This window comes from Mercenaria mercenaria, chromosome 4, assembly GCF_021730395.1.
Source record: "Mercenaria mercenaria strain notata chromosome 4, MADL_Memer_1, whole genome shotgun sequence".
Lineage (NCBI taxonomy): Eukaryota > Metazoa > Mollusca > Bivalvia > Venerida > Veneridae > Mercenaria > Mercenaria mercenaria.
This window is the reverse complement of record NC_069364.1, coordinates 2078449-2094000: the sequence shown is the minus strand read 5'-3', so window position 1 is coordinate 2094000 and position 15552 is coordinate 2078449. Positions and strand designations below refer to the sequence as shown.

The following is a 15552-nucleotide window of genomic DNA, read 5'->3' as shown; positions in this document are numbered from 1 at the left end:
ATTTTATTTCCTGTTTACTTTAGACTAGTCTGACTGTAAAAAGTAGGTTTTCAGCTCAATAGGGTAGAAGGCAATCTGACTTAAGTACTTGATCTTCTAAACGAAGATCTGAGAACGACCCATTCACAGTCGTCTTCTGTATATTTTGGATTTCCAGTATTGCTATTTTTATTTTATCCAATCCGACGACTTGTTCGGTTGTCACAGAGTAAGAAAAATGTGCAATTATGTCAGGACTCGAACCCGGGACCCCTCGCTTACAGAGCAAGTGGCCTACCGACTGAGCTAACCGGCTATCTGATACATTATGACATAAGAATTGTAAATAACAAAAGTCAAGGCTACAGGTAGATTTGCAAGATGTTGTAAGTTAGGCTCTGATTGGCGAGCGAAAGGGTCATCAGAACGAGGCAATGAATAGGTCGTTCTCAGATCCTATGCGTAGCGTAATAGGAGATGTACTTTAGTCAGATTGGGTAGAAGGTACTTGTGCAGCAAAATTATAATCTATATGCAAAGTTCTACGTATAAGTAAACGAAATTACTGCATATTCATAGACCGATTTACTAAGTTGTGTCAAAGATGTCAACATTATGTTGGAGAAATAATTCCATAAATCGTCTAATCAATCGAACTGTATTCCAACACAAACTGCATACAAATGAAATATTATTCCATCAATAATTCAAAAGGCTGCACTAAAGGTAACAACATCCACTGCAAAACAAGATTCTCTCATAATTCCAAGAGGAACTATTTTTTCTCCCTGCCATACCATGAATTCCTGCAGGTATATATATAATGTTGTGAGATTCTGCAACTGTTTGTGATTTATATGTCTGTATAATCTACAAACAGGCTGTTTCCCACAAACATAAAACTCTTCACTGTAAATGCTGGCAGACTACTTCACTCTCTCCAGTATCAATCAATGAGATTACCATTTACTTTGATAAATTTCATATTTGATGAGTATTTATTGATACCCTTTTTCATTTGTTGCTCGTTTTGTTTTTGTTGGGTTTTGAGTCACACCATACACTATGTATATCATACAGCAACCTTTCCAGCTTCTGATGGTGGAGGAAGACCCCAGCTAGGTGCCCTTCCTTTTCAGGCATGAGCGGGCACCTGGGTAGAACAACAAACCTCCTGTAAACCTGCTGGATGACAGATTACACTTCTTTCCTTTCACCCCTCAAAACAACAACGATGGCATTTAATCTTTGTGATGCAGGTACATGTATATTAACACAGCACTTAGTGCAAAAATTTTTCCCCATTTGAATCATGTATACAAGATGATGATCCTCTCCCAATCATGTATACAAGATGATGATCCTCTCCCAATCATGTAAAAATCATGTTTTAATTACTTTCTGCTGTACTTCTATCTTCCAAGAATTCTAGGTATGGATGTAAGAAATGCCAAATTCAATCTGAGAAACCTCCCCCTTATCTACCATTTTATCTTAAATCAGACAAAACACAAGAGAAATACACTACATCTGCTGTAAGGGGAATTCATTGCCAACCACATTAACTCTTCCTACAATTCTTAATAATAATAACAAACTTTCTTGAAAATAACAGTATTACATGTTTCTTTTATGAATACAATGAATTTCCTCCAAATGCCCTTACCCCAGCTTCTGCCAAACTCCCTTAAAACTGCATTTGGTAACAACATCTAATTGTTCAAAAACACAGAAAAGATTGCTTTTCCAATGCTCACCCATCCCAAAAGCTGTTCTATTATTTCACTTCTAAAAATGGAAAATACTAGTTTTATCGTTTCAAAAAAAAACATACCGGCAGTGACTTGGTCAATTAATTAAGGGTTATACTGATTACTGAAATACCAGTTTCTAAGATAGAGGACTGCAAGTTTTTCCATTTAAAACTTAAAGCAGACAGAGCTTCATTCCACTACATCCCCCCACCCCCCTCCCCTCATTGCTCCTAAATTAAACCCGGCTGACCTGAATGGCCCTTAGCTGCTATAATATCTCACAATTCATGCTAGGTTAAAACTTTACATTGCACTATGTTTTGTTTTAACCTTACAAAATCCATACAATCATCTCTACACAGTGTGTCAGTCTGCTCTGATCCTTGGAACATTTTCAGGCCAAGTCATACAGACACCAGTAATTTCTATAATAGCATCATCAATTGTCTATACAGTGGAGATAATTGCTAAACCTTCCAGGTCTTCAAACTTTAAATGTACTTTCCCAATCTCTCTTTAAACATTATACATAATTATTCTTTTAACTTAGACTAGTCTCAACGAAAAATCTGCACTGTGTCTAGGATTTTTGTTATTGGGATCACTAAATGATGAAAACTTCCAAATATAGCTTAGCAAATCTTATGTACATATTATAATCTAGATAATATGTTTTGATATTTTTGCCTGGAAGTCTCTGAGTCAGGTCAGTGCCATAGCTTAACAACATCATGTGTCAGGGTAATATCCAATTGCCTTAAGTACAGTATCAAGCATCGTGACTTTGGAATGAACAAGAGCTGTCAGTGGACAGCGCGCTCGACTATTCTCGGAGTGCTTGATAGTATAATATAAGCTATGAGTAAAACTTTAACATTACAATAAACATATTCTAAGTCGAAAGGGGGCCATAATTCAGTCAAAATGCTTGATAGAGTTGCCTCCTCCATTTGCAGACTGGGGTCATGATGGTAAACAAGTAACCAAAATATGAAAGCAATATCACACAAGTCGAAAAGAGGCCATAATTCAGTCAAAATGTTTGATAGAGTTGCCTCCTCCTTTTTACAGACTGGGGTCATGACGAACATTACAATAAACAAATTCTAAGTCGAAAAGGGGCCATAATTCAATCAAAATGCTTGATAGAGTTGCCTCCTCCTTTTTGCAGACTGGGGTCATGATGGTAAACAAGTATCCAAAATAAGAAAGCAATATCTCAATGGACTTTGAAAATATTTGGGGTGGTACGCAAACTTTAACATTATTCTAAGTCGAAAAGGGGCCATAATTCAGTCAAAATGTTTGATAGAGTTGCCTCCTCCTTTTTACAGACTGGGGTCATGACAGTAAACAAGTATCCAAAATATGAAAGCAATATCTCAATGGACTTTGAAAATATTTGGGGTGGTACGCAAACTTTAACATTATTCTAAGTCAAAAAGGGGCCATAATTTGGTCAAAATGCTTGATAGAGTTGCCTCCTCCTTTTTGCAGACTGGGGTCATGATGGTAAACAAGTATGTAAAATATGAAAGCAATATCTCAATGGACTTTGAAAATATTTGGGGTGGTATGCAAACTTTAACATTATTCTAAATCTAAAAGGGGCCATAATTCAGTCAAAATGCTTGACAGAGTTGCCTCCTCCTTTATACAGACTGGGGTCATGATGGTAAACAAGTATGCAAAATATGAAAGCAATATCTCAATGGACTTTGAAAATATTAATTTTGGGGTGGTACGCAAACTTTAACATTTCTGTGACGCTCACACTCACGCCGACGCTGGGGCGAGTAGAATTGCTCCCCTATTCTTCGAATAGTCAAGCTAAAAACAACTATGATCATTAATTAAGGCTGAAAGTTTTCCATAATCTATTCATTTCTTTTTAACATAGAATTGTACTTTTATTGTACATAATAGAACTGAAATTTTGATTGTAAAGAGTTCATCAAACATTTATATTTTTGTCTGCAGTGTTTTACATAGGTTAATATTCAACAAGATGTCAAGGTCAAATTAATATATTTGCAAGACTGATTCTAATTAAAAACCTCTTCTACAATCTCGCCCCTGTCAGTCCATTTTAAAGTTCATGCAAGCACGTACTTCCCTGGCAGAGTAGGGGTGACCATTTTATGCACAGCAAACCAGTGACTTAACTAATATATAAGTCATATAATTACCACTGAGCCATGTATAAGACTGGTCTGGATAACATGAGAATAAAAATTAATAGCTGCAAAATTTCTATAATGAGGTTGTCCAGCTTTCAATTTGGACAGTACCGTCAACTGTTAAAAGAGGTGCTTACCAAAAAGATACTGAATGGCCAACAGTGCAGATCTTGATCAGACTGCACAGATGTGCAGGCTGATCATGATCTACACTGGTCACAAAGGCAGAATCAATCATGTCCAGCATGATAAGGGTTAACAAATAACTGCATAAAAGTCAATGTAAAGGACAGACTTAAAACTTTACTTCAGTTTACTTAAGATATACTTTCGAGTTTATTCAATCTAAAATTTAGTCCATCCGTCATGATGCTTAACTACTGCCAATACTTAACAAATATTACTTTTCAGAAATTCATTATAACATTATACTTCTAAGGATCAGGGTAATGCAAATCAACAGTGCATTAAGAAATAGTGGATGGGGTAAAAAGAACCCAAGATTCTGAAGATCCTACAGCGAATGCTACTGTCAGAATAGAACAATAGAACGCGCCTGTTTAGGTGTTTTCGTACCTGTGCTGATGTAACTGTACCAACTAGTTTCGCTGTCACATTCACTGACCGCCTTCTCAAACCGCACGTGATGCTGCTCCATTTTAACCTGCGTTACTGATACCTGCCAAACCAGCCCCTCCTTGCAGTCTATTTCCTCAATTCTTTCTAGCTCTGACGCCAGATTCAAATTTTTCTTAAAAACCCTAAAAACTTCCTGTTAAACTCATATTTAAATCCTTCACTAGCCATCATTCTGATGCCGATTTCTACCTAATCTCCAAAACGATATTTTTTGATGACTCAGTAAATTATGATAATCTATAAACTAATGGAAAAATTTGCTTCCAGATTCAGCAAGTCCAGAATCAAACCTTAATAAGAAGGCGCAGACAATCCAACACTCTCTATACTAATCCTTTGTCAACCAATTAAGAATACATAAGATCATTATTCCAGATGTAAACATTCCCTTTCATAGTAATTTTCTACTTTCCTACTATACTTAATGTCCGAGGCCTTCCAAATGCTGTCTCCACGATCAATGAAGCTACAATATGGAACGATATTCAATAATATTCCTGGAACTGTCCACTCAGTATAATGTATACCACAAGATCTTTCTGTCAAACATTTCCACATTTTCAAACCTTGAAAAAAATCTTTTAAATTTCTTTTTCACAATAATCAACAAGCAGCGGATCAGTTCATTTCAAAGACATTTCCGAATAAACTATGATACTGCAGAAAAAATCAATAATTTAATACGGCCCATAAGTCTGCTGGAAAAATTTTCATAAAAGAATTTTTAATGCCAAGTTCCAAAGGCCTTGTTAGAATAATCTAGTATCCTGATAAATCTAAATGCTTATAAATATATGACAACAAAGTATCAAGTTCCTTTCCATATTCAATGTAAAAAAAATTTCTGAGAAACAAGTCTCTTCAGTCGGGCAGAAAACTGAAAAATTCTGAATCATCTTGTGATAAGCGATCAATACAATATGAATATGCCCAAAAGTTTCCAGAAATTACGTTGTTATTTGTTACATCACAGAATGTATCATTTTTGTCCTTATCCCATGGAAACGAGCTCCAAAATATCGACTTTGTCTGTAAATTTGGAAATGGTCTGAGTTTATCTATTGATCGGCTACGCGATGACGTTCTAGGAAAATCTTAACATTCAGCTAAATAACCATTCGAAGTAATTCAGACTGCATAAAATATTAACTGTGCAATAAGCAAACAATTTTCAAGATGAAAAACGTGATTTTAATATCGTCCCATTCATGTAATTCAACAAATTATTGGAAATCATTTATAAAGACAAGTGGAATTACATAAAGCAAGGCACGGGACACCAGCATGGACAAAGGCTGTTGAAGTTTCCCTAACAGGTAAGATGAAAGAATACTTTTTTACGTTGTCTTTTATCTATTTTTAACAACTCCAATTTTAGACCCTGAGCTTTCGTCTGCTCAGCCTAGATCTCTTACCACAATGTTCAGTTTCAGCAGAGTTGTCTCTCTTATTTAATTCAATATTGTAATAATATATACAACTTTACCTCTTTTTTGAAATTTCACAAGAATAAACCCAACAAAATCTAGAGAAATAACCTGTCCAAAGAAAACTATTAATTATGTGCTTGCCAAATTAAGTTTACTGTACATTTAACTTGTATTTAATAATAGTAATCTGACTATATAGTTATCTCCCCTTTTCCTGCTTCTCAAATAAAACTTCAGCAATTAAGATGATGGCAATTAAGACAGGAGTACAGCAACATTTTGTAAAACAAATTAATTGCATTAAAAATCAATATTTCTAATTGGCTGTTTTGAGTTTAAGGCAGAAGCAGAAGGCCTGTTTTGTTTGAAGTCAGTTCCCTTGGTGACTAACCACAGCTGGTGCTTCCAAATTAGGAATTGTACCCTCCAGATGATGCCCTCAGCCTTGTGTGAATGTTAAATCATATCGCACAAATAATATAATCAATTTCTCCACATTCAATATGGCAATCATTTTGTAAACAATTGTTTCCAGCTATGTGGGTGGTAATGTGGTAAGAGACTCTAGAATGGTCAGTATAATACTGAACTGCAGCCATCTTATCCAATAAAATCTAATATTATAGAATATTATTTATAAATACATACAATCCTATATAAATAGCATGCTACTATAGCATTTCCAAATAAGTCATAAATCAGGAACAATCTGGAACCATACCTGATAAAGAGATCACTGCACCTTTACAAATCAATCGGCAGCTGCCTCAATAATCTCCATCACAAGAGAGAAAGTACAAATTTTCTCCAGTTTGATTATCCAATTACTTTGATTTTCTTGACACTTCTGATTTCTTTTTTGTTTCTATTTATCACAGATTAAATCTTAACAGAAAGCACAGCATTGATTGTAGCATTTTTATTGTTTTTATAGCCTGTAAAACTCACTTAGCAATAACACTAATGTTGTTAATTTTAACAGTTTCCGATACACAACCTTCCCTAAATTTTTGTTTGCAAAGTTTACTTCAATACTAAGACACTTTCCTTTCTCAAAAAGTTAATTTTATACAAGTTACAATGAATTTGAACACACTAACTGTTTACAATGGTATTCATCCACTATATCATCTATGCAAACATTACAAAACTGATCAAAAAAACAAAGTAAAACAGCAAATCCTAATGCCACACAACAAACAATTCCAGACAAATATTCCCTCTTGTAAGATACTCAAAATAATCTTTATGAGATAGGGAGATAATTCTCTTCTACAATTAAGACCTCATTCTTAATGGTCTTGTGCAATTATGTGGAAGCACATGCAAGCTTCTTACACTTTTCATACCAGTGAATTCAGAGAGAATACCTTCTGCCAAACAGGTAGTGTCGCTGTGAATTATCAATTTGTCTTCTCCCTTCTTTTCTTCTTGTATCATGCAATAAAAGTGTCCATCTGGTGAAAAAGTCCATGCTCAGCACAACATATAGCTACTCAGGGATGTAGGAACAAATATAAATAACACCAAGACTGAACATGGTGCCATGCCTCAGTGCCATATGCCTCGCATACAATTTCAGTTTCGTATTATTTTGATTCTAATGGTTACCTCTGGGTAACATATAAACCATGCAAGTACAACCAGGTAGTTCAAAGGGTCTTGTGATGAGGGATCAGCCACTCCAACTCAAGACTGAGGTAGGTGACAACAGCACACCTCTCCTAAAACCAGACCTGGTTTGTCCAAGGAAGTGAATACTGGTCACAACAATGATTCAGATAATTCTCTGCAATTTAAATTAAAACCTGCAAAAAATCAGATAGGCTTACCTAACAAAAACAGTTATTTCCAGCAGTCTGACACCTACAGTGTGCCAAACAGGTATGAAAAAAAACCTCAAAACAAATAAAATTCTATTCAAGTTCCTCATACATGTAGCTCAGACTAACGTCCCATAAAAAAATGCCATCTAAAAACAGCACACATGGCATGCCTCACCAATACCTCAATAATATCATGAGAGGGTGGTCCCTAACTACATCCCCTAAGGACAAGATGTCACTGCTAGTTATGGCTTAATATTTAACTCCCTCCAATCAAAGCTTTTCATAGGCAGCTTAATGTAACTGGGGACATTATTGATTTAGTGTAAGAGTTCTGAATAATTCCAAGTAATAAAACTTATCATAATTAAGGTATTGATATTTTGCTATGGTAACATTTTGTACGAGATTACGTAACAGAAAGTGCCGAGTTCTAGATGTTTATTTAAATATATAGACTTCCTTACGGCTATTTTTTCCTTCTTTATAAAGTACCCCTAACAGGACCTTTTCCCAATTGAAAAATGGAACCTTTTTTCCCAATTATCATCCAAAAATTTCCCAAATGACCAAATTAAGTTTGCGTTTTGATGATTGCAGAAGGAAAACTTTGTTACATTGACATTCACCATGAATTAACCATTTAAACAGTTTGTTTGATGCTATTTACATGGAATTAAAGGAAGAAGCATTCTTAATGATGTTATTAATTAACTATAAAAATTCCAATTGAGTAAAACCCCGCTATTTTTCCCAATTTATACGGTACCGGACCTTTTCCCAAAAGGGCAAAAAAAATCACTGCCTTATGTCACCATTACAGGAAAATAACAAATAATAACATTAAAGCCATAATGTCATGAGTCTGCAGAAATGGACACTGATGGTTGACCACATATAATAAATTTACTAAATATAGTCCAGTTTCGTCCAGTGTAGTAACTCATATGATTTATTAACACAATTAAGTAAGTTTAGGTCTATAGTTACTATACTGGTCAAAACTGGACTATATTTAGTTGTTAATAATCATAAAAATATGCCAGTACCCTCTGGCGACATGCACTTATTAGCATAGCATTGGACAGGTAAAGTACAGGTGTAATCATAAAATTTCAATCTTCCTTGTGACCTTGTCAGCCGTTTTAATTCTTTCTTTTCTTTTAAATTGCTGAAAAGACAAAACTTCTCAATGACATTGTACTACATGTAGCTTCACCAATAATTACTTGTACACATTTGTCCAACCTTCATTATCTTCATTTGTGAAATCAAATATGGCAGGAAAATCTGTCACAAAGCCGCTATTTTCTCCCTAAATAAAAGGAACACATCAATATTGTACACAACTAATTAAGTTAAATGTATTCACTACTCTCCAGCGGGCAAAGCCTTTAACAATGTTAGACATTCATGAACGAAGTCTGGGCTTAAATATTCGAGCCTAATTAATGAAACCAGCTCAGACAATGAAATCCCTCACTCCTTCATCCTGGCTCTCCCTGTCCCCTCATTATGTTATGGACACAATTAAAACTCTTTAAAACCTAATTAAGAACTCTTGGTACAATTCCTGTTAGTAGCTAATTTGGAGGAAATTACCTGTCCAAGACTTCCCAACTTCAACAAATCTTAACTAATGACAAAATAATAATGATTCTAAATATGGCAAAAAATTGGAAAAGACCGGAAGTGAATCCTTAATACTTCAATGAACAGATTTCTTCACTGATGAAAATCTAGAAACTGGTTCATCCGAATAATGGGAAAAAAGTATGTCAATACTGAAAAATGAAGGACCATTTAAAACTGCAAATTTTAACAATTCTTTAGTCCGGCAGTCCATTCTGATGTGCGCAGATAAAATACATGCAATATAAAGACCCCTTCTATTTGTAATCTTGAGGTAAAATTCTCGAAACTTTTCAAGAACACCCAACAGAATAAAATCAAAATCCTCCTTCAAGATGAAGTTTTGCTGTAAAGATCAATATTCAGTTTGAAACATTAATGACATCATTTTTTATCTCACAATTGCATCTTCCATAACATTAGGCAACAGAAGGTAAGTCTTTTCATCTTTATAAAAATTCATCAAGAAAGAAAAAACTGGTTTGATGATTAATTGATTGAAAAAGCAATCATAGCTTGAAAAAATACCAACTTGTTTTTCATTTCATGACTTCCAAGAATAAGTCGTATATATTAATTTTGATAAATTTTTGATGAAATAATAAATTAACTGGAAAAGTGCAAATTACCATGAGACTGTCTGTCATACTGTAAACAACACTATATATTACCATCATTTCCTTTCTGTTTTATATTGTACTCAAGAGAACAATTAAGTAGTACAATTTACACACATAAAAGATACTGCTGCTGATTGGGTAATTTTTGCATTGTTTTTATTTCACAAAAAAATAGCAATAACGTGTTTCATAGTTGACCATTCTTCTGGAAATAATGAATATTTAATATTCACAGTATCATAAATTTGTGTGCTGCTTTGTTTGCAAACATCAGCAAGAATTTTAAAAATCAATGCTAATATCACCTGTTCTACAGTATTACTAGATGATTGGCAAGCAAGCAAAATTTAACAAAAGCTGTCCGTAAGACAGCATGCTCGACTTTCCTCAGTGCTTGACTCTGAATTAGAGCTTTGCCAGTAAAAACTTTATAAAACTTCAACCAAAAAATCCTAAGTTAATAAGGGGCATAACTCTGTCAAAATTAAAATCAGAGTTATGGGGATTGTTTCTTCTGGTGTAGACTTTGATAGTAAATAATTATTTTAAGTTTCAAGTAACAGAGATATTTGACTTTATCAAAAACTTTAACCAACGGTGACCCCGACGCTGGGGCGAATGCAATAACTCTACTTTTAAAAAAAAGTAGTAACCTCCTACAGCATTATACATGCATGTCATCTATAATCTACAAATACAATAAAGCAAATTTCCTGTACCAGCAACTATATATATAGATATATATTCTACACTCTAGAGTATAGTAGCTTAGGAGATATAGTGTTGGCAAAGGTCAAGGCCATAACCACTTAACCAAAAGGTCTGTCCATCTTTCATGAGCCAATACATTTCTCCTTCCCAGAATTTTAAAATCCTGTTTCTGCCCATAATGTTAAATGTAGATGTAATATTCCATTATTAATGCACTGTGCGTTAATCTGTTCAAGCAGCATGTGTGATAGACTATTTTGGGTGTGCAGGGCTTTTAAAGGAATGACAAGTCTGTTCGAAACAAATGAAATCATTTTCTATCAGTTTCAAAATTTCCCCATTCCTCCCCAAGATTACTTTTCCAAAATCGAATATTTTAACAAAATCTCACCATTAATATACATGTATGTATTTTAACTGCAGATCTACATCACATTTATCAGCTAAATCCAATGTCCATGAAAAGAAATGAATTAAGGTAGTCGACCTGTAATGACAGACGACAATTCTGTCTTGCATATCTTCATATATGAGCCGCGCCATGAGAAAACCAACATAGTGCGTTTGCGACCAGCATAGATCCAGACCAGCCTTCGAATCCGTGCAGTCTGGTCAGGATCCATGCTGGTCGCTTTCAAAGCCTATTGCAATTAGAGAAACTGTTAGCGAACAGCATGGATCCTGACCAGACTGAGCGGATGCGCAGGCTGGTCTGGATCCATGCTGGTCGCAAATGTACTATGTTGGTTTTCTCATGGTGCGGCTCATATACTACTTTTGCATTCCCTTGCTGTTAATGCAGTTCATACAAGCATGCAACTTCCATACCACTGAGCTGAGAAAGCTAAAATTGTGTTCAGAATCTACATGTAATATTGAATGGAAATTGTCAATATAAGTCCACTACAGTAAGGGCAATATAGCCAATAACTGCAAACTGATCTGGGATTTTGCAAAGGTTATATTCTGTGTTTACAAGCAAGCCGTATCTTTGAATATACTGTAAATTTCAAATGTTCACTTCTACAAAATTCTTAGTGCAAGCACTAAGCAGGGTGTAAATTTGCAGAAAGTCATAAAACTTCTCATGCCAAATTGATCGAACAGTTAAAACTCATTAATGCACATAATATCATTTGAAAGTGAGACTTAACCCAACAAGAAACTGTGGACTGAGTCTCAGACCTAACTATGTATCACGGTTATTATCCACACAAAATAACGGTAATGTTCTGTAAAAGACAATAAACTCTTAATGCCAAAAGGAGTCATGCATCTATTTTCTTCATTAATTTGATAAAGATTCTTCTTGCAAATACAAGAGGCAACTTTTTATGTGTGTGTAGTAAACATTTGTTTTACTGTACATGCATTCTGTGATATTAGCAAACTCAACTACTCTACTCTACTGCAAGCATAACTGAACCGGCAAACAGACAGACAGACAAACAAACATATGACAGAAATTTTAACATCCCGACTAAATTTTTTCTCTAATACTTGCCTACTCTTCCACTCCATATCATGTATAATTTTTTTGCATCTTCGCCTAGAGGAAACACGGTTACAGTATACATGTTATGAAATTGAAAATGCAAGAAAGTTTAATGGAAAAGAGAAAGTGAATAAATATGAAATAGAAAAAGAAATTATATAATTTTAAATATTTCTCACAAATAGGAATGAGTTACATAAAAAGTTAGTAATAAAAGGGAAATATTACACCTGATGATAATAGCAACCTTTGAAAATATTTTCTGTCAGAATTCCTTTATAAATTGCAAACTTCACTTCACACAAAATCAGCAAACTAAAATACAAAGCCTGAATATCAAAATGTGATAATTTCTCAGCAAATGAAAACAAAAGTTAAAGCTCACTCAAAAATTACAAAATGCATTCTGGTCCGAAGACGCAAGCAGGTAAAGCATACAATTACCTTTGTCTTTCCCGGGAGTTCCGCTTTTTCCGGAGCTTGCAGCTGAGCTGGGTCGACTACCTAGACTTTCGTTCAGTTTACCACTACTTCCATCACTCGAATGTTTCTCAAGCAACACACTATCTGTTAATCTCCTATCTGATTTAAACTTCTTTTCTGCCGGCTCTTTCAGATCGATAAACATTGCATGACCAGAACTTTTACTTTCACTAATTTCAACACTTTTACTTGCACTATCACCTATATTTCCATCTGTGACATCAATTTGAACATTATCTCCAGTAACTTCTGGATTGACATCATAACTTCCGCTCTTTCCGGACTCCATAGATTCATTATCACTAGTATTTCCACTATGAAGCTTTTCCAGTTCCGAAGACGGACTTTCACTTTCCATTCTTAATTCTGCAGAGTTATCCATTCTTCCATCAACATCTGTCCCAACATGATCATCAGGGTTCTCTTTGGAACCTGATAATACAAAGATAAGTAGTCTTGAATAAATTTACTACCCTAAGCATAACTATGACAAGAAATACAGGGTCCTTTATAGGTAACTATCCATTACAATCCTCTATGGCAGGAATATCGCAATTATTGCCTGAATTAAAGCATTACAATCATGCACACAAGTCTATTTTTACAACATATTTCTACTAAAGATAAAACGTCAAGATAAACTGGTCAGGGATTGAGTTGGTGGACAACTAGCCTATCTATTCAGTATGGAAAAAGTCAAGCAACACCCCTCTTTTTTTTTCATTTTCTATAACACTTTACCTTTTGTCCATCCTAGCCCATCCCCCTAATCTCCATCACCATCCAACCCTCTCCCCCACCCACATAATCAACCACATTATATCGCTGTGAACATGTTATATATATATTAATGAATTTACTGTGTTACTTAATTATCAGGTGTGGACTTTTCTCTGCACACCTGAAAACACATTGGTTATTCCAAAACTAATTACCAAATGCATCAACACTAAAAAGCTGCAAAAACAGTATCTATCATGAGGAGAGATAATTTTTACAACAGCAAGAATTTTTGAGAACACCTGGAGGAAAACCGCTGTAGAATGAATTTTGTGAATGAGTTTTAAAAATCTGAACTTATCTGTCATTTCTTGGCAAGTTTTTTTTAACTTTGCATGTGGTTTGTGTTAATACTTCATGCACAGAAATCTACACATTTGATGGGAGGGGATGATCATTGCAGAAATCATTATTAAAATCATTCATAGACTTTTATCAACCTAAGATCATTTGCCTTTAAACCCTATTCCTAGAGCCTGCAAGTGATTTAAACAGTGGGACTGCACTCTGACCCTATTTTTTGTTCACAGGAGATAACTCCTGCACCTTTCCAAATTTCCAAATTTTGTATAATCATGTCCCTTCATCTCAAAATAATCAGAGCCAAAAAAGTTCGGTCTGAAAATGTATAACAGTAATGAATGAAAAGAAAAATTATATAATCAGTAGCCAGACTAAACTACACTCCAACTCTACCTCTGCTCTAGTGGTACATTTACTGAAAGGGGGGACAACTCCATATGTAACTGCCAATGCAAAGATTTTCTCAGAAATGATAAATCATACACAATTAGCGAAACCGACTTTATTTTTTTGCACATCGATAATTATTGTTAAAATTTATTGTTTTTGTTTAGTGGTGATTACTAATTCCAGCGGGATATTTGAATATCAATAAACTTCAGCATGGATAGAAAGCTTATTGATTTCAGCAAGATTAGTTCACACGTGTTGCCAGCATTATTACCAGAATCAATTCAAATGTAACAACAGCAGGAAATGTTAAAGCAACAAAACAATTTGATTCATTCTCTTCCAAATACAACAGCCTTCAGTTCCTGAAAACTTACTTCAAGAAATTGTAACAATATGACTGAATGATGCCAGTACAGTGATATTATGGACAATATTGACAATATAACAATGTAGTTTTTGCAGGAAAGGTGTATAAATACTAATCTGGTCATCTAAATCAGCTTCACTTCATATCATGTTTCCAATATATATATATGTTACAAAGGTGAACTACCAATATACACAAAGTCATTATCAATCTGAAAACAGCTTCACACAGTACAACATACTGAAAAATCATTAAATGTTGTGGGCACAAAATTTCGTGGTTTTGTTCAAAACGACAATTTCATGGGGTTATGAATTCGTGGATCTCAACTTTTGAACATAAAATGAATGGGAATTTTACTTGTTCGTTGGGATTAAATTTCGTGGATTGACTCAACCACGAAATCCACGAAAATTAGTCCCCCACAAATATTAATGATTTCACAGTACATGTTTTAACAACAGGCAGCAACAGAAAGAAGTACTCATCATCAAAATACATGTCTAATGCAGCATGCTGCTTCTACTTGTTTCAAATACTGCAAACATTTTGTAAGTATTAAAAATTTAAGCCTCTAAAATAGTACATTAATTTTTATGTTATGGCTTCAGAGCCAAGGGCAATAAAAATGTCAATATTAGACTGCTGGAGTAACATCCACTGTTAATGAAGAAAATTTATATATGAGAAATATGACAGATCAAACATAGGGAAGGGAGCAAGTCTAACTTCTGTAAGTGTTCAAATCATCAGTCCTTACTGCAGAGGGTTTTCGGTCCTCACTGCGGAGGGTTTTCGGTCCTCACTGTGCAGTGTTTTGGGTTGTCACTGCAGTGGGTTCTCAGTCCTGACTTTTATCAAAGTTTGAATGATGTCGTACAACTTGAACAATGCCAGAGTGATTAAACAAACCTATTTCTGATGAGAAAGCTTTTCTTTAGCACAAAAACAAGAAAAATC

The 15552-nt window shown here is 34.7% G+C and overlaps 1 protein-coding gene across 16 annotated transcripts in view; it reads right to left on the bottom strand.

Moving 5' to 3' along the window:
• LOC123552600 (ensconsin-like) overlaps positions 1–15552 on the bottom strand; it is a 91820-nt gene that overhangs the window by 54607 nt on the left and 21661 nt on the right. For 13 of the 16 annotated variants that reach the window (XM_053540126.1, XM_053540132.1, XM_053540125.1 and 10 more), the window contains exons 2-3: positions 12711–13181; positions 12276–12320 (exon numbers count right to left, since the gene is read on the bottom strand). In XM_053540126.1, coding sequence (XP_053396101.1) covers positions 12276–12320; positions 12711–13181 — 516 coding nt within the window. Of the gene's footprint in view, positions 1–545; positions 719–4489; positions 4644–12275; positions 12321–12710; positions 13182–15552 lie in introns of those variants that run through there. The other 3 variants (XM_053540127.1, XM_053540137.1, XM_053540139.1) reach the window with 3 other exon arrangements.